Source organism: Babylonia areolata, chromosome 9, assembly GCF_041734735.1.
Source record: "Babylonia areolata isolate BAREFJ2019XMU chromosome 9, ASM4173473v1, whole genome shotgun sequence".
NCBI classification, from domain to species: Eukaryota; Metazoa; Mollusca; class Gastropoda; order Neogastropoda; family Buccinidae; genus Babylonia; species Babylonia areolata.
Genome location: NC_134884.1, coordinates 35,360,822 through 35,381,408, shown reverse-complemented (window position 1 = coordinate 35,381,408; position 20,587 = coordinate 35,360,822). Strand labels below are relative to the sequence as shown.

The following is a 20,587-nucleotide window of genomic DNA, read 5'->3' as shown; positions in this document are numbered from 1 at the left end:
TGTGTGTTTGTGTGTGTGTGTGTGTTTGTGTTTGTGTGTGTGTGTTTGTGTTTGTGTTTGTGTGTGTGTGCATGTGTGGTGTGGCGTGGTGTGATTGTGTGTGTGTGTGTGTGTGGTGTGGTGTGATTGTGCGCATTGTGGTGTGGTGTGATTGTGTGTGGTATGGTGTGGTGTGGTATGATTGTGTGCATTGTGGTGTGGTGTGATTGTGTGTGTGTGTGTATTTGTGTGTGTGTTTGTGTGTGTGCGCATGTGTGGTGTGGTGTGATTGTGTATGTGTGTGTGTTTGAGAGAGAGAGAGAGAGAGAACATTCTTTATTTCCATGGATGATAGATATGGGATTGGTGTGGTTTTTGACTCACTTGTGTAAACAAAGTGAGTCTATGTTTTAACCCGGTGTTCGGTTGTGTGTCTGTGTGTGTGTCTGTGTGTCTGTGTGTCCATGGTAAACTTTAACATTGACATTTTCACTGCAAATACTTTGTCAGTTGACACCAAATTAGGCATAATAATAGGAAAAATTCAGTTCTTTCCAGTCATCTTGTTTAAAACAATATTGCACCTCTGGGATGGGCACTCATCTTGTTTAAAACAATATTGCACCTCTGGGATGGGCACAAAAAAATAAAAAAATGAAGCCTAATTATATGCAAACTGCATTTACTGTTATATTTATATTTTTTGTATTCTCTAAACTTGGCAATTTGATCTGATATTCTGACACAACAACAAGATCAGTCATTATTATCATTTTTTGTTCAAACAGGAACTTCTTTTGCTAAGCATGGAAGTTTTATTTATTTTGCAAACGTTTTGGTGCAGATAGTAAAAAAGTGAAATTACTCTGTAATTAATGCTAGGGGACTTAATTTGCTTTAAACTGATCTTTCTCATCTTAAACATTACATTTTGAAATTATACTCAATACATAAAAAACTTGTGTGTTTTACTCTCAGTGTACACACTTTCACTATGTTCATTCGCCCAAGTGGTCTTTTTCGGAAAATACTAAAATCAATATGACGAGTGGACTTTACAGATCTGTTGGCTGAGCAATGAAGGTCATGGGCAAAAATCAGTTGCGTACACATATTTATACACATTCAAAGTGCGTGCTCATATTCTTCACGAATGCGAACGACGCCATTTTGTTTCAAGTTCAATCCTATATTCAATGGACAATACACAATAACATGTGATGGACAGTTGGAGAAGGAGACTGTTAAATATTTATTCAAAGAAAGATTTGTGAATGCCTCATCACTTACTGGATTATGCCCCAAACTGCCATAAAAATGTCCACAGAATCAGTTGGAATTCACAGTTAAAAATTGTAAACCATGCGAGTTAATACCCTCGAACTGATCATGATGAAACGAAAAAATTTCCAGTCTTGACTTTTCTCAAAATGAAGTCCTTTTCACTTCTTATGACGTTTAGAAGTACTTGTACTTGGCTCTACATGTTATTAGTTTAACAAAATACTAAATTTTCATATCAACTTTAAAACTATAAAACTAGAATGAACATAAAAGAGAAATTGAATCGACCATGTTGTATTACATTCACAGCGGGTGTAACATCTATCTAGATCTAGTGAAAACGGCTAAATGTTGCAGTGTGATTGCAGCGATAGTCATTAAAAAGAATTTTTTTTATTGCCCTTAAAGATTTTTTGAATGCCCAAGATACACCAGAATAATATGATTTAAACAGCGTTCTCACTGCGAATACTGCAATTGATTTATCGCCCTTTAAAAAAGTATGTTCAAATGTTAAATTTTAGAACGTCAGTTAAGGAGCCACGATAGTGTAATGGATAAGGCAGTTTCTTCTCACCCGAACACACACGTGGGGTTTGAATCTGGTTAGGACTTTTTATTTTTATTTTTTTATTTTATTTTTTTAAACGCAAAGCTTTCTAATAACAAATACAGAACACATTTTAACATTAGATTTTTTAATTTCTTTTTTTAAAAGTGTATCACAAGTGAGTCTTGAAGGCCTTGCCTCTCTTGTTTTACATGTATACAGTCCCCACCCTGAACAGGGTCTACACTACATGATATGAGATAAAGTCAAAAGCATGGTAATCAAAAGATAGGGAAAAAACCCAATTAAAACACATGCATGCGCACACACACACACTCATGCACCCGCACGCACGCACGCACGCATGCACGCAAGCACACACATACAGAGGCACATGCATAGTGTTGATAAAATACATAGGAAAAAGAAACATAAGTAAGACAGATGCAATCACGCAAGCAGAGGTGCAAGCATGATATTAATAGAAAACATAGAAAACATAACACAAACAAACACGCATGCATAATTGTATAAAATATAACATAAACAAACATGCATGCATAATTGTATAGTGTCTGTTATCAAATACTATAGTACTTAAAACATGAATGCACTAATGCTAACTGAGACACATGTATGTAAAGGGAGAAAATACTCTTTACCAACGGGAGCATGATTCCATATCATAGTGTAGATCAACATTTGTTAAGAAAAAAGACAAAAAAAGAGAATGTCATCACAGGGGAAAGAGAGAGAGAGAGAGAGAGAGAGAGAGAGAGAGAGAGAGAGATTACCAAACTGGCCATCTGTCCATGTCATAAGGAACAATTGGACGGGAATTAAGAGAAGGACAGAAACAGAAAAATAAAACCCACAGTGACTGACTGACTGACTGACCGACAGACACATGACAGCCAAGACAGATTTACACCTGGCAACGGACAAAAAATGGAGAGACAAACAGACAAGACAAGACAGATTTACACCTGACAACACATGGTGACAGTACAGACTGTCACATGGTGACAAACAGATGATAGAGAACCACTATGGCAAAACCTGTTATCTCAAGCCACTCTCTGATAATGTCAATATCTCCTGATAATGTCAGTATCTGCTGATAATGTCAGTATCGCCTGATAATGTCAGTATCGGCTGATACTGTCAATATCTCCTGATAATGCCTTTGCTGGCACAGCACAAAAGTATCAAGGTAAGTGGAGGTAGATCCCTGAACCAGAGGGTGGGAAGAATAAGGGAGGTGGGGGGAGGGGCAGGAGAGAGCTGGGGAGGGTGGGGGCCTGGGGGTGAGAGGCCTGATTTTAGTATAGGCTGCTCACATGACAGTTTTGTTTGTTTTTTTTCCCAAAGAAACTTTGTTCATTATGTTTCATAATCATAAACCTCAGTCATGCACATGCATGTTAAAATTTGTTAAGAGCTGCAGGGCGTGTGCGTTATAAATGCACATCATTATTGTTATTAACCCTTTCACTGCCAAACTCGCATTTGTGCAGCAGCTAGGTAGAGGACCCATGTCACTGAAGGGTGACCAGATATGGGTCTGTTATCCATGAACCTACTGCTCTTAATGTTTGGTGGTACGATAGGCCGTATAGTCTACACATCATAGGGTGAGTCCCCAGCTGTTCTTAGACACCATATTTTCTGAACAAGGGAATTTTGCACTCTAAATTGACTGGTGGTGAAAGGGTTAATGTACCAGTAAATCACCCTTTTTTCAAAGATAGGGGTAATAAAGAAGAGAAGCGATGCACTCTAGTCTCAGGGAACAAAAAAGAGAGCGTGAGAAACAGAGGTGAGAAAGAAAAAGAAAGCAAGATGAAAAAGAAAGAAAACAAAAATGAACGCCAGTAAATTTACCAGGGAAAGAAAGAAAGCGTGAGAATGAAGAGGGAAGGGAAGAAAAACAGAGAAATAAAGAAAGATGGCAAGAACGAAACAAAGAATAGAGGGAAAAATAAACACACACACACACACACACGCATGCACGCACGCACACACATACACACACATGCACACACACATGCACACACACACATACACACACACACACACACACACACACACACACTCACACACACGACCAAGAACTAGAAGAAAGGGAGGGAAGAAAACAAAGAAAAGGGTGTGCCTCACACCAACCACCCACACATGCACCAAGTTTGTTAAGGATTAAACTCAACAAGTTTTCAGACCTGTTGAACAGTTTTTGAAAACTGAGGTGAGGGAGTGCAGGATGAGTGTGCGGAGGCAGACACTTCCTGTGTCAACAGGGGAAGGGGCGTGTCTTGAAACATGTGACACAACATGGGATATGTGAGTGAACAGGAGCTTAAACGTGTCTGAACTGGAAGCCAGTGAAAAGTGCGTTGTCATAGATCTGAAAAACAACAACCACAAAAAACAAAACAAAAACAAACAAACAAACAAAAACACGCCCAAACAAAACCCATAATAGCTATATTATTTGTAAGTGTGTGTGTGTGTGTGTGTGTGTGTGAACTGGAAGCTAGTGAGGAGTGCATTGTCATCTGAAAAACCCAACCAAATTCAGAATTGCTGTATTATTTGTAAATATATATATATATATATATATATATATATATGTGTGTGTGTGTGTGTGTGTGTGTGTGAACTGGAAGTCAGTGAAGAGTGCTTTGTCACCTAAAACAGCAAACAAAACTCAGAATAGCTGTATTTGTAAAGTGTGTGTGTGTGTGTGTGTGTGAACTGGAAGCCACTGAAGGGCACATTGTCACCAAAAAACCCAAACCCAGAATAGCTGTACCATTTGTAAAGTATGTGTGTTTGAACTTGAAGCCAGTGAAGAGTGCATTGTCACCTAAAAAACCCAGAATAGCTGTATCATTTGTAAAGTATGTGTGTTTGTGAACTGGAAGTCAGTGAAGAGCATATTGTCACATAAAAATCAAACAAAACCCAGAATATTTGTATTTGTATTTCTTTTTATCACAACAGATTTCTCTGTGTGAAATTCGGGCTGCTCTCCCCAGGGAGAGCGCGTCGCTACACTACAGCGCCACCCATTTTTTTTGGTATTTTTTCCTGTGTGCAGTTTTATTTGTTTTTCCTATCAAAGTGGATTTTTCTACAGAATTTTGCCAGGAACAACCCTTTTGTTGCCGTGGGTTCTTTTACGTGCGCTAAATGCATGCTGCACATGGGACCTCGGTTTATCGTCTCATCCGAATGACTAGCGTCCAGACCACCACTCGAGGTCTAGTGGAGGAGGAGAAATTATCGGCGGCTGAGCCGTGATTTGAACCAGCGTGCTCAGAATCTCTCGCTTCCTAGGCGGACGCGTTACCTCAAGGCCATCACTCCACTTAATAGCTGTATCATTTGTAAAGTATGTGTGTTTGAAATGGAAGCCAGTGAAGAGACCATTGTCACCTAAAACAAACAGAACCCAGAATAGCTGTATCATTTGTAAAGTATGTGTACATTGTGGGTGTGTGTGTGTGTGTGTGTGTGTGTGCGTGCTTTACCAACTTCAATTTCTTTTTCACCATAAGTGATACTGCATGAGTAAAAAACCCCAAAACCTTAACAGATTGGGAGGACAAAAATTTTCATGCATGTGAGTGAATGTGTGTGTATGTATGTGTACATGCTCAGGCTTATGCGCATGTGTGCAGTTTAAAATGTGTGTGTGTGTGTGTGTGTGTGTGTGTGTGTGTGTGTTTGTGTGTATGTGTGTGTGTGTGTGTGTGTGTGTGTGTGTGTGTGTGAGGGGGGGGGGGGAGGGTTTGTATAAAATCACAGTTGTGGATAAACATTTAACAAAAGAACGAAGGAACCAGGTAAAAACAGGCACATGTTTTGTTTGACTGATCATCCTTCTCAGGCAAACACATACTCACTGTGACTTAAAACTAAGAACATTAATGATATACAGATATGAAAAAAAGTAACAGTTCATTTCTATGCTGATTTTCACCGATACAAAACCCCTCCATCAACTGATTAAGAAAAAAAAAGAAAAAAAAAAAGAAAAGAAAAATCATGCCTTATCAACTTGGTATGTGACTGAATAGAGGTCGAGTAGGTCTGTACATCAGCAGTAGGCCACTCACAGTGACCCGCTTCTTAAAAAAAAAAAAAAAAAAAAAAAAAAATCTTGATTTCTCCCCACTCTTCCATAACACCTGCCCGTACTCCCCTCAGTTACCCTCCCCCCAACCCCCTCCTTCAGAAAGCTGCTGGTCTGAACGTGCAGGAGAAAGGTTAAGCCCCCAAGTCGTGACCCCAGAATGACATAAGGGGAAAGGTCAGTGTGACAGGTGTGGGTTGTAACAGGATCTGTACAATTTCAGTGTGTGTGTGTGTGTGTGTGTGTGTGTGTGTGAGTGCGTGTGTGTGCGTGTGTGTGTGCGTGTGTGTGTGTGCATGCGCGCGCGTGTGTGTGTGTGCGTGTGTGTGTGCGCGCGCGTGTGTGTGTGCATGCGTGTGTGTGTGTGTGCGTGCGTGCGTGCGTACGTGCGTGCGTGTGTGTGCGTGTGTGTGTGTGTGTCCTGTTGTTCTACTTTAATCTCCAGCATGCCCCTTGTATTGCACACATCTTGCATACAGTGTTGTTTTAACACGTACGCACACACATACATGCACACACACTGGTACATGTACACACTCACTGGTACACGTACACACTCACTGGTACATGTACACACTCACTGGTACACGTACACACTCACTGACACACAGACACAGACATGCGCGTGCATGAGAGCGTGCACGCACACACACACACACAAACGCACACATACTCCATTCACTATCTTGCTCTTTTTCATGCACATGCAGAAGCACACACACAAACATACACATGCATGCACACACCACCACTTCACATCTCACATCTCTCCCCATCCTCCCCCCTACCCCCAAAGCCCCCACTCCACACAAACACAGACGCACAAAACATAGACACAAACATAAACAAAAATCTGTCAAAGACACACACACACACACACACACACACATGTGCGCACACACACACACACACACACACACACACACACTCAACACACACACTCAACACACTTACTCACTCACACACACACATACACAAGCACAAAGACACACACCAGGTTATAGATAAAAGTGCTATAACTCTGGGCTGTATTCTGGCAATAACCCAGTTTCGCAGAATATGGGTAGGTAAAATGCTGTATCAATATTCTGCTTTTGTCTCAAGTGTTTGACCATACTGATACAGTCACCTTGTTGTATGAATCTGGGTTATTCAGTTGTTTGAGAGACATGAGTCAATTTCATTCTGTGAATCCTTTGACCAGCTAATATTCAGTTCATTGCACAGTTGAAGTATGACAGTTTTATTGCATTGCTTCTGACAGTTTCATATACAGCCATTCGTGTCAACTCAATTTTTATGTGTGCATGTTTTCTGCATATTTTCATGATGATTCTTTTGATGTTGCTTTGTCAGTTTCAGTGACATGTTCAATGAAATCAGCTCATTATTTGTATATTTTATTGTTATTCATGTTATGCTCAGAATATCATAATGTGCTTTTGGTTACTGTTTGAATTTGCAGAAATCATTCATGTGCGTGTGTGCATGTGTGTGCATTTGTGCATGATTGTGCGTGTGTGCACATGTGCATTTTGTATGTTGATCAAATTTATATTTTGAATTTAACACCATTTTGAATCTGACCATAATTAGTAACTGAACTTGTGGATAAAAGACTGAAAACATTTGAAAAAAAATTTCCCATTTGGTAGTGGTTTTCATCAAGTCATTGAGGGAGTGTGTAGGGGTGGGGAGTGTTCTTCCTGATTAATTTTGGTATAAATGTCATTTGAAGTTGTTGAATTAGTACTAGGTGAGTGTTTCTGGTAACACGCTAATGGATCAGATCAACAGACCCTAGGGTCAACGTCGATGGTTTGAGTGTGGACGATTGAAACCTGTCCTCATGATATGGACAAGCAGTGATTGATTATGAAGTTAATTCATCTATTTATTAAGACGTCTTGCTAGTTTAAAACATTGTGACATGACCAGACGTCGAGTTTGACTGGGTGCACTTCCTCCAATGTATACGCTGGCAAAAAGCTGGCCGCCTGCCCCCTCCCACCATACCCACCCCACCATATCATGAACAGGGGCTTTGACTGTACAATTAGGAAGGAAACACAACAGTGTCATGCAGGCAGTTTTAAGTGGGTTAGGTTACACAGTAGGAAGTGGGTCATCCTAGGTCACCTTCGCATTTGCTGAGCCGTGAATAATTGCCTCACGGAGTGTAGCAGGAGTGACAAATATGGATTTTGTTGCAGAAGTATGTATCTGTGTCATGTTCATGAGAGCTTTTTTTGTGTGTGTGTGCTATACTGGGAAGTGGGGCTGTGAATGAAGGAGCTGTGTCATCTGTGTGTGTGTGTGTGTGTGTGTGTGTGTTTTGTGTGTGTGTGTGTGTGTGTGTGTGTGTGTGTGTGTGTGTGTATCAGTGGACCTCCAGCATTTGCGTGGTTTCACAAATGTTTTATATTCATATGAAATGCCCACCCATGATGAGATTTGTTACTTTCAGTACCCCTGATCCCCACACCCCCATGACCCCCCACCCCGTACCCACCACCACTACTCTCAAAAGATCTGTTGATTGCAGCACTCCATGTTTTGTTGGAAGTTGGTAGTCGGTGATATACATCTTTGTGTTTTAGATCTGTTTTTTTTTGATCTGTGTGTTTTTTTGTATAGTGTAGATGAGAAAGTCTTTTTCTCCCCTTTGTTGGGAAGACCTTTTTCTGGACAGAGTTCTGCTTTTTGTGTGACTGGACCATCATTGTTTTAGAGGAGGAAGACATCTTTTATGGATGTGTCAGCCGATTCTGCACAGTCAGAAAAGAGCCATCTGTTGATGCAGCATGTGGCATGTGTTGTGTGCCAGTGGGAACAACTCTCACACACTGATGTGTACTGCAGAACAAAGGGATATGGTTAGGACTGGGTATTATCCGCCACAGCACAAGAGGACATGTCGTGTGTGGCATTTTCAGAGAGAGTGTACGTTGATATAAACTGAACTGAAACTGTGAAACAGAAATAATTGTTTGACTCTTCAAGGTTGTATTGTATGATAATCTTTTCACAAAGAGATGGAGAGAGAGAGTTAATATTCATTGAACTAAGACTGACAAAAAATGTATCTTTCCATGAAAAGTTCAGCTAAGCAAAAGCAATACAGAAAGTAACAAAAGCAACAAAACAACAACAACAAAAAAGCAACCAACAAATAAACAAACAATCCCCCCCCAACCCCCCCTCCCTCCCTAAAAAAAAACAAACCCCAAACAAACAAACAAAAAAACAACAGGAGAAATTGGAGGAAAAAAAAACAAACAAAAAAACTACCACAAAGAAAAGCAATAATTTGACAAATCATGATGTTGATGGTCTGTTGCATGACAACCTTTTTTTTTCTTGAGAACTTTTTTACCCCAGTCAGTTAAAAGATCACCCACACAATCAGTGTATGACAATAAAAAAAAAAAGAAAAAAAAAAGAGAACAGTCTGGTATATAAAAAATGGAAAGCGATCAAACTGCCAAATACAGCTGTTGTGTCAAGGTAAAGTCTTGCTTAATGACTTGATGACAGGTATTTTTAGGTAGGTAGTCAACTGTGGATGAGTTCCGCTACCTTGGGTCTTTGACCTGACGGTGGTTGAACCTGGCAGGTGGGAGTGTTTTTCTGTGTTTGATGTTTGTTGCAATTGTAATTCAGTGTGCGAAGGACATCCGTGTTCTTTGCTCTCGCATACACTCTTTGTGTGTGTGTGTGTGTGTGTGTGTGTGTGTGTGTGTGTGTGTGACTGCTAATTTTAGCTTGTAAGCATGGGTCATGGTAGTCAAGAGACAGTGGATGTTTTTGCCACCAGCTGAACTCCCTGTGTTAATAGACTTACGCTTTGCAAAGTGCAAATACATTTATGTGGTAAACAGGAGCAGCATTAACATATTAACATGAAAAACAGTAGCAGTATCAATCATTCAATGTGAATAGGATTGGCCAATGAGACTGACCAGAACTGAAGAGTATATGCGGCCACCGTATTACCAAGAGCTTTATTGTTTGGAAGTTATTTCAAAATGAAGAACTTTTGCAGTTTCAACTTTCAGCATTTATTTCAAGAATTTGTCTAAAGAAAGTAAAAAACAAAACAAAAAAAACAAACAAAAACAAAAACAACAACAACAACAACAACAAAACCGTGAACAGAGCTGGTTTTATTTTTTTGGAAGATGCCAGTGTGTTAACTGATGAAAATGAGACCCATTGTAGACATCCAGGTTCTGTGCCAGGTAATTTGTCAAACAGCAGGTGTGTGTGGGGGGTGGGGGGGTGGGGGTGGTGGTGGCGGGAGTGGGGGGGGGGGAGAGTTGAGGGGGTGGGGGAGGGGGTATATAGTGAATGAACCTCAAAGGCCAGTCAGCCATCAAGGCCAGTTTGCATGGCTTGAAGCCGGTGGTCCATTTCTTTGAAAATTTGATAAGCTGACCAGCTGGTGCATTGTTGATGACTTTGTTGCATGTTTGGTTGTTTTGTTTTCTTTATGATTTGTTCCCACAGTGATGCATATCAAAGCTCAAAGTGTGTGATGGTCTCACTGGACTGTCAACAAAACACTTTGATTAATAAGCACTGTATTCATGTTTGTAGCATGCAAATTAATGTATGCATACTGTTACAGATACCTGTTTTGTGTGTGTGTGTGTGTGTGTGTGTGTGTGTGTGTGTGTGTGTGTGTGTGCAAAAGGCAGTTTGAATGTATGTGTGGGTATTATATTTGTGTGTTCATGTGTGTACTGACATTTGTACCTGAACATGAATATGCATATGTGTATATGCTTATCCAGAGCATGCAGAAATGCTCAGCCTCACCCAAGACTGGCGAGGAAATATGAAGAAAAAGCTGATATTATTTTTTCTTACTATGGTTCCACAGTCACGAGCATGCATGTACCAACCATCTGCATAGAAGCAACTGTCATTTTTACATCTCTGTTCAGATGATTCATTCTCAGGTTCTGTGTTCAGGATTTTCAAGAATGGTTACCAGAGAGTATGTGATAAATGAAAATATATAGTCTGCGTTTCTTTTGTATTGACTGATGTTACTGAAACATGTAGTTGAGAGAGATGCAAATGTGAAAAAAAAGAGAATTATTTATCTTCACCGAACCATTTTTCAGTTACTGTGATCTGTGCACACAGTTTTATTTATTGTCTGCTTTTTATTTGTATCTACTGACATCCCATAAGAATGAAGAAAAGAGGGTTGCACATACTAGTATACCATGACATCACTATTTCCCATCACATGTGAATATTCATTATTGCATTCTTTTTCCTGCCAACATGCACATTTACATGTAGCCCATGCCGAAACAAATGCCTGCATTGCACGCAAAAGGATCTTTATGTGGGATCATACTATGTACATGAAGGAGTCCAAGTTTACATGAATGGACAATAAGTAATTCACGGTCGCTTTCTTTGTTCTGTTACAGACTCAGACTGCGGGGCTGGTGATTTGGACAGCTTGCAGACAGGTGAGTTCGCCCATGTGTGTGCGTGTGTGTGTGTGTGTGTGTGTGTGTGTGTGTGTGTGTGTGTGTGTGTAAGCATGCGCCTCTGTGTGTGTGTGTGTGTGTGTGTGTGTGTGGCAGTTATTAAATCTTAAGTGTCTTACGTTTCCCTGTCAGAAAAAGAGGGTTTTATGAGAATTAACTTTAATTTTGCAATGCAGTTTCAGGAAGGAACGATATCTGTTATCGCACTTCTGTGAAAGGGTAGGGCAAGGGATCTGTGACTTCATTACCTAGATCATGTAGATGTTTAATGTACAGTAGTGAAAGTAAGTTAAACAGTATGAATAATCTTATCTCGTCTCCCCTTTCTTTTCTTTTCTTTTTTTTTTTTTTTCAATAATGTGGGCTGTTGACTGATGAAATGTATGTACGGAGACTGCACTATCAGGTGATATTATATGACCTTGATTTTAGCATTACTCTAGCTTGTTTTCTAGGGTGTTTTTTTCTTTCGTTTACATCATCATTTGTATCATCTGAAATCATCCCACTGCCGTCATCCCATCATCTTCCAGCATCGTTGTTATCTAAAAAAACAGAAAAAGTAAAAAAAGGAAGACTGGTCCAATTGATACGACTGAAATATTTCTGTGATTATTTCTGTCTTGGCAAATTCTTTTTCTCTCTTCATAGCTATCTATCTATGTCTGTCTGTCTGTCTGTTCATCCATGTGTGTGTGTGTGTGTGTGTGTGTGTGAATGCATGTGCATGTGTGTGTGTGTGTGTGTGTGTGTGTGTGTGTTTATGCATATGCATAACTAATCATACATTCTTCTTCCACGAGACGACCAACATCAGTATGCTGATGAAAATTGTTGTTTGCCCCGTTTCATTCGTGTTTTCTAATATTTTGTTAATTTCTTTTCTTTTCTTTGCACGAAGACTTAGATGTTAAAAAAGTATATGTTGCTTGTTCTACTTACCTCATTAAAGAAAATCAATTAACTAATCAACTGTTTCATTCATTCGTTCGTTCGTTGGTTTGTTGGTTTGTTGGTTCGTTCATTCATTTTCTTTCTTCCCTACTCACTTTCCCTTGCCTTGGCTGTCATGTGAAAAAGAAAAAACGTTTACTGTGCCAAGAGAAGATAGATATATGTGGTTGTGGCATTAATTTGCACCTGTCGTAATTGAAGCCATTTCAGTTGCCTGGAAAGGAAAATGAAAAACATTGCCAAAAACAATATTCTGCTTTGTATATTCCTGTATATGTTAAATGAATTTTCTTTCCTCCTTAACATGGAAGTTCAAAACGATGGGAATGAAAGAGATGTTAAGTGACAACATGGTTTGTGTTGGCTCTCCATAGCTCTTACTGCCCTTCATGAAGAATCTGCAATGTTTTATTGTGTGATAATGGTTTATTGTTCAGTCACTGCTGAGTTGTAAATCTATCTTTTATTGTGACATTGTATGTCTTGTTGGTAGGACTATCAATCAGATAAAATTGAAGTTGTTAGACACTGTGTAGACAGATACCAAAAATAAACAAAAGGATGTCGGTGGCTTAAGTCGGTTGACACTAGTTGTGATATTGAGTGTGCTGGGAAAGCTTACAGTTGGCTCACATTTAAGCCTCTGTCTCTCTCTCTCTCTCTCTCTCTCTCTCTCTCTCTCTCTGTGTGTGTGTGTAGAGGATGAGGAGGTGGGTGGTGGGAGCAAGCCAGTATGTGGGAGAGAGAGAGAGAGAATGTGTGTGTGTAAAGAAAGATAAACAGTGTGTGTTGATGATTATCCTCTACGTCAGTGAAGGTCATCTTTCCTCCAAACCCAGTTGTGTACGAATGCAGTGGCATATAATACAAGATACAAAACACAAGAATTCTTCATTTTCATTATGTCCCAAAGAGAAATTGTTATGCATTACCTCCACAGAACAACACAATGTCAAGACCATGCTCCCACATTCCATACATGTATGTAAGAAGCCTGTTTACTGGCTGATGGGCCAACATGTGTAAGTGGGTCACACAGAATCTGGAAGTAGGATGTCCACGCTCTCAACAGCTGATGGCTTCTGTTTATCTGGACCTACCTGTACACACCTGCCTTTATGACTTCATTGATATGGAATGGGAATACCATTGATAAAGTCATCATGGGCATTGTGCGTGTTGCTTTTCATCTGTCTGTGCACTCTGGGTTGGTCTCTGTGCAGAATGTGTTGGTGTTTCCTCCTCTGCTTCCCACATACATTTTTCATGGACTGGTGTTATTGAACAGTCGATTCATGCTTGGAGAATCAGCGGGTTTTTGGTTTTGGTGAATCAATAGTTTATGGGTGGATCGTTGCTGTTTCACTGTGATAGCTTTGGAGCAAGGATTATTGTGTTGTTTGGGAAGGAATGGCAACATTTGTGAGCAGTGGTTTTCAGCAGTTTCCTGTTCCTGTGAGCAAAATTTCATCTGATATTGACGTATTTGGTGAGTGGAATTAAAAGTGCCATTTTTTGTGTGTGTGTGTGTGTGTGTGTTAAGACACAGTATATTATTTTTGATTTCCGTAATCTTGTTAGAAATGAGATCACTTTTATAGTATTGCTTGCATACTGTTACTGAAGTGGTTACCAGTCTTGTTGTAGAAGACAACAGTGACTGAATGGCTGATTATTAGGAGTAGGCGGATGTTGAGAACAGGAAAAGTTGTTAGGGTGAACATGCAATATTTAAAAAAAAAATTTAAAAAAATGTCTTAATTGATTATCTTAGTTTATGCACAGTGAAGTCTTTGATTATCTTTATACACTGAAGTTTTTCACTATCCTTGATAGTTTATTTTTTACACACAGTGAAGTCTTTCACAATCTTCATACACAGTGAACATGAAGTTTGTCACTGTGTTTCAGTAAATTTCCCCATATGTTACATTTAATTATTATTCCACAGTCATTTGTATTTAGAATTGTAAATAGCTCTTACAGACAAGTTTGAGTACCCCAAGAAGACCTTAACTCACTCAGTACGGCCATTCCTCTCTTCTTTCTCTCTACACAGACCCCTCGGATGTCCAGCGGGTGTCTGAATGACCCAACCTTTAGCTTCCGTCGTCAGAATTGTGGTATTCTTTGTCAACATTCACCTCTTCAGTATAAGAGCCTTCCGCTTGCAATATTTTGATGGTGGTAATCGGGGTGAAACGCTGTTAACGTCGTCTCTTTTGCCGTTCGTATGGAGAGAGTTAAGGAAAGCACATGATAAGGAGAGCTTATGCTGTTCTAAGATTGGCGAGAGCTTCAAGAATATGTGCTATAACAAGATTTCTTAATAAATAAATAAAATTTCAACAAACTTTACAGAAAATAATTTTGATTCATTGCTTGTATTTAACATTGTCAGAAAACGTTTAAGTTTTTTAATTTTTTTATATCAGGTTGTATTTTTTGTTGTTGTTGTTGTTTGTTTTTTGTTCTTAAACTTTTAACAGAAAAACAGAGGGATGAATGGAGGCAGGGGAGAGAGAGGGGGAAGGAAAGTTTCAGTCTCAGTTTGTTTCCCAAGGTGTTGTCGCTGTGTTTGGACAAATCCATATTTACTACACCACACTGCTGGGAAGATGCCTGACCAGCAGCACAGTGCGATGTGCTCAGGGGAGGGAAAGGCAGCAAAGAAGAGACATGGGATGAAGAGAGGGTGGTGGCTCTTGGGATGGGAGAGGAAAGAAAGAATAATAATGATAATAATGGTATTCATATAGCGCTGGATCTTGTGCAGAGACAAATCAATTCGCACCAGTCATTCACACGCATGCATAACTCTAAAACTGTAGAAACTAAAGACAAGGAAGGGCAGGCAAGGGAGGCAATTTTGGGAAGAGGTGGGTTTTAAGGCCAGACTTGAAAGAGCTGAGTGTGGAGACTTGACGAAGCGAAAGAGGAAGTTCATTCCTATCGCAAGGTCCAGAAACAGAGAAAGAACGGCGGCCAACAGTCGAGTGTTTGAATCTGGGTATGCGTAAACAGAGTGGATCCGAAGCCGATCGTAGTGAGCGAGATGGAGTGTAGAGGTGAAGGCAGCTGCAGAGATAGGAAGGGGAGTTTTGTGAATGCATCTATAACATAGAGTGCTGATCTTGTACTTTATTCGGTGTGAGACAGGGAACCAGTGGAGATGTTGCAAAAGAGGAGTGATGTGCTCAGATCTTTTCTTTCTGAGGACGAGTCGGAAAAAGAGAGAGCTTGCATGCTTTACCAAGCATTATCTTCAAACAAAACTAAAACTCTGGGCATTCGTCCTTGACACAGAAAGCAAAGTAGAGCAGTAACGAGTACAAGATTGTTTTCCACATTATGTTGACCTCATTCATTGATAGGCTGACCCAGCATTGAACCTGCAAGGGATTGATCCTGACCTTGATCAGCTGTATATCCAGTAACTCAGGAATGTGATCATCTTCTGTGCTTGTGGGCTGTAACTCCAGCATTTACTTAAAATAGATCTCGCTATCAATCGATCTGTTTGTCTATCTGTCTGTCTGTCTGTCTGTCTATATCTATCTATCTGTCTATCTATCTAATCTATCTATCTATTTGTCTTCAGTCAGTCAGTCTATATCTATCAATCAATCAGTGTCTGTGTCTATCTATCAGTCTATATAGATGTTTCCACAGAGACTGACCCCCCACCCCCCTCACCCCCCAGCGCCTCTGCCCCCACACCATCCCCACCTCCACCTCCACCTCCCCACACATACATACATGACTTGGAAATAGTTGGTCTGTGCATATGATGACTTGGGAGATCAGAAAAAAAACTTTCTCCACCCTTAACCCACCAGATGCTGATGCAAGGATGAAATCAAGACCCACAGATTGAAGGTCCCAGACTCTAACCACTCAGATTTTGTGCCTGTCTTTAGACTGTGATATGCTCAAAGGATCACATAGTATGAATTATGTAATGGATGTGCCAGAAAATGTGCTGGAAAGTCTGTGAGCTAATTTGTGCATTGATAGATTCAGGTTGTCAGACTGTCTGTCCTTTTCAATTCACCTCTACGGTCAAAGGACTTTTGAGAAAAATGCCTTGAGCTTTTCCTGCACTGTATCAGTGTATGACCAGACCAGCCCTCAAACTGACAACAGGTTGACACCACTCACTGTAACAAAACGAAGCAGAAAACAAAACAAAACAAGAAAAGCAGATTTAATAGTCAGTGAGTGACAGTGCACTGCACTTGTTTCCACAGAAACTGAAACTCCACCACACCTGCAGCCTGAGAGTTTCAGTTTCAGTTTCAGTAGCTCAAGGAGGCGTCAATGCGTTCGGACAAATCCATGTACGCTACACCACATCTGCCAAGCAGATGCCTGACTGAGAAAGAAGTAACAGTTCTGCTGGTTTTATTTCATCGTAAAAAATTTTTTCAGGAATTTTGCAAATGATTGTGTTTGTAAAGTTGGAAGAGTTAGGTTTCAGACTGAAGATATGCCCCATATAGGTGTCAGTCAATAAAAAATTTCTGCACAGAATACACATGATGTTACTCTTTGCACCCCCCCCCCCCCCCCCTCCTCCTCCCCCCTGTCCCATGTCTCCTCTTTGCTTAACTCACTCAGTACGGCCAGTCCTCTCTTCTCTACACAGACCCCTCGGATGTCCGGTGGGTGTCTGAATGACCCAACCTTTAGCTTCCGTAGTCAGAATTGTGGTATTCTTTGTCAACATTCACCTCTTCAGTATAAGAGCCTTCCGCTTGCAATATTTTGATAATGGTAATTGGGATGAAACGCTGTTAACGTCGTCTCTTTCGCTGTTCGTTTGGAGAGAGTTAAGCTGTGCATGCCTGCAGACACAATGTTCATGTGTATTTATGCTCATTTGTGCAACCTTACCCCATTTTTGACTCACTTGTGTAAACAAAGTGAGTATGTTTTAACCCGGTGTTCGGTTGTCTGTGTGTGTGTGTCCGTGTGTCTGTGTGTCCGTGGTAAACTTTAACATTGACATTTTCTCTGCAAATACTTTGTCAGTTGACACCAAATTTGGCATAAAAATAGCAAAAATTCAGTTCTTTCCAGTCATCTTGTTCAAAACAATATTGCACCTCTGGGATGGGCACAAAAAAAAAAAAAATGAAGCCTAATTATATGCAAACTGCATTTACTGTTATATTTATATTTTTTGTATTCTCTAAACTTGGCACTTTGACCTCTTATTCTGACCCAACAAGAAGAGCAGTCATTATTATCATTTTTTGTTCAAACAGGAACTTCTTTAGCTAAGCATGGAAGTTTTGTTTATTTTGCAAACGTTTTGGTGCAGATAGTAAAGAAGGGAAAGTACTCTGTAATTAATGCTAGGGGACTTAATTTGCTTTAAACCGATCTTTCTCATCTTAAACATTACATTTTGAAATTATACTCAATACATAAAAAGCTTGGATTTAAAAAAAAAATTTTAAAATTTTTTTAAGTGTATCACAAGTGAGTCTTGAAGGCCTTGCCTCTCTTGTTTGTTTTAGAATGCAGACGTGGTGTAATGTATATGGATCAGTCAACACATTGACTTGTGCTTGAAACAAACTGACACTGCATCACCTGATATGTGCATTGTCTTCCTCAAGAAGATAAACATACTGATAAAAAAAATTGTCTGCTCACATGTGCATGGAAAACATGTGTATACAACAATTGTCTGTGTAACAAGACATTCACATTATGGGGGTTGCAACTTTCTTCCAAATATGACTGCACAGACACGCAGGCATTGACATTTTCTCTGCAAATACTTTGTCTGTTGACACCAAATTAGGCAACAAAAAAAAAAAAAAAAAAAAAAAAAAAAAAAAAAAAAAAATCAGTTCTTTCCAGTCATCTTGTTTAACTCACTCGCTGCCATTGTCCGCATATGCGGACATCGTCGGAGAAAGCGTTGGATGCCAATGTCCGCATATGCGGACTTGGATTTTAAAAAGTCGTGCTGTCGGAGTGACGCGTCGGATGCGAAAATCAAAAGCAGATGTGATATCTTACGTCACCTCTGGTCAGCTTTTCATTCACACACGCTGCGTGTGTGTCGCGATAAGCTCAACCGCACTTGATAACAAAGCGTGCCCCCTGTCAGCTTTGTAAGTTGTTTGACAAGATGGCGTCACGGCGAAGTGTTCGACACGGTCGGAGAGGTGAAATGTTACTCAGCGTCGAAGATGCTTTGGAAATGATCCAAACTGAAGGCTCTGATGTCGAAGGAGATAATGTTGATTCTTCGGACAGTTAATTTGAACCAGATCCCGATGAACTAGAAACAGATTCGGCCACTGAAGAGAGTGTTTACAATAGAGAGGAAAGTGAGGAACATGTACCAGCAGATGAGACAGACACAGACGACGAAACCACTGAGGAAATGGACGATTTTGCAAGTGTTTTCACCAGTGATTGGACTGACAATTTTTCCTTTTTCCCTCTTGCACATCCCTTCACTGGCATACCAGGTTTGTCAGCTGACTGGCCAGTCAACACCCAGCCGGTTGAGTTTTTTTCTTTGTTCTTTGATTTTCATTATGTAGAGACAATATTTTTTCTTGTATGAGTGAATTTCAACTTTCTTCACCACCTGTTCATACTTCATTGCATGCACTAGATCTTCAGTTCCTCAAATAGTGTTAGAATGTGATGTGGAACATGTTGGTGTACCTTTCTGATGGGTGCAAAAATGCTAAAAAATACACAAAATATGGATACCGCGATCAACATCAAGATGGTGAGTAAATACTTTGATTTTTTGCACACATATGAAACAACATTCCTTGCATACATATACTAAATATCAATTGTCTGGGTGTTTATTTAGTTTTTTTACAATTTTTTCCCCATCCTATACAAACCCTGGGTTTTCAGGGATTGGCAAGGGCAAAAACTCTTGGCATGGAGTGAGTTAAAACAATATTGCACCTCTGGGATGGGCACAAAAAAATAAAAAAAACGAAGCCTAATTATATGCAAACTGCATTTACTGTTATATTTATATTTTTTGTATTCTCTAAACTTGGCACTTTGATCTGATATTCTGACACAACAACAAGAGCAGTCATTATTATCATATCAGGAACTTCTTTTGCTAAGCATGGAAGTTTTTATTTTGCAAACGTGTTGGTGCAGATAGTAAACAAGGGAAATTACTCTGTAATTAATGCTATGGGAGTTAATTTGCTTTAAACTAATCTTTCTCATCTTAAACATTACATTTTTTTTCTTTTCTTTTCATTTTTCTTCTCCCAAGCTTATCCATCATATTTGATACAGAGCACTTTTCAACCATTTTTAAATCTTTTTTTTTCCCTCATAATGATTCCTTTACAGGATAAAGCGTGAAGCCTTGAAGGCTTTTCCTCTTGTTGTTGCACTGCTAGCCGACCAGTGATGGACATGTCACTGCAGAGATCATAAACAATGCTCTTGTGTGTCACAGTTTTTGGCATTGTTGCTGATAACCATGGCTTTCCTTGATTACCTAAGTAGACGGGCGCAATAGCCGAGTGGTTAAAGCGTTGGACTTTCAATCTGAGGGTCCCGGGTTCGAATCACGGTGACGGTGCCTGGTGGGTAAAGGGTGGGGATTTTTACGATCTCCCAGACCTGCTAGTGCCTGAACCCCCTTCGTGTGTAAATGCATGCAGAAGATCAAATACGCACGTTAAAGATCCTGTAATCCATGTCAGCGTTCGGTGGGTTATGAAAACAAGAACGTACCCAGCATGCACACCCCCGAAAGCGGAGTATGGCTGCCTACATGGCGGGGTAAAAACGGTCATGCACGTAAAAGCCCACTCGTGTACATGCGAGTGAACGTGGGAGTTGCAGCCCACGAACGCAGAAGAAGAAGAAGAAGAAGATTACCTAAGTACATTCCAGCCATCGGTTGGTCTCTTGGAGATAAGAATGTATTGCTTGTTTGCTGTGCTGTGTAGTGTCCCACACTTGCCAGACGTTTCTCTCCCCCCACTAGACCTCGAGTGGTGGTCTGGATTGTAGTCATTTGAATGAGATGATGAAACAAGGTCCCGTATGTAGTATGCACTTAGTTCATGGAAAAGAACCCATGCCACTGAGATATTCCAGGCAAAATATTGTAGTAAAATCTACTCCGATATACATTTGTGTGTGTGT

The 20,587-nt window shown here is 40.1% G+C and overlaps 1 protein-coding gene across 7 annotated transcripts in view; it reads left to right on the top strand.

The window, feature by feature from the left end:
- The window catches only part of LOC143285405 (hepatocyte nuclear factor 4-gamma-like), an 85,558-nt gene that overhangs the window by 42,310 nt on the left and 22,661 nt on the right, over nt 1-20,587 (top strand). For all 7 annotated transcript variants that reach the window (XM_076592658.1, XM_076592659.1, XM_076592653.1 and 4 more), the window contains one exon: nt 11,402-11,443. In XM_076592658.1, coding sequence (XP_076448773.1) covers nt 11,402-11,443 — 42 coding nt within the window. The remainder of the gene's footprint in view (nt 1-11,401; nt 11,444-20,587) is intronic.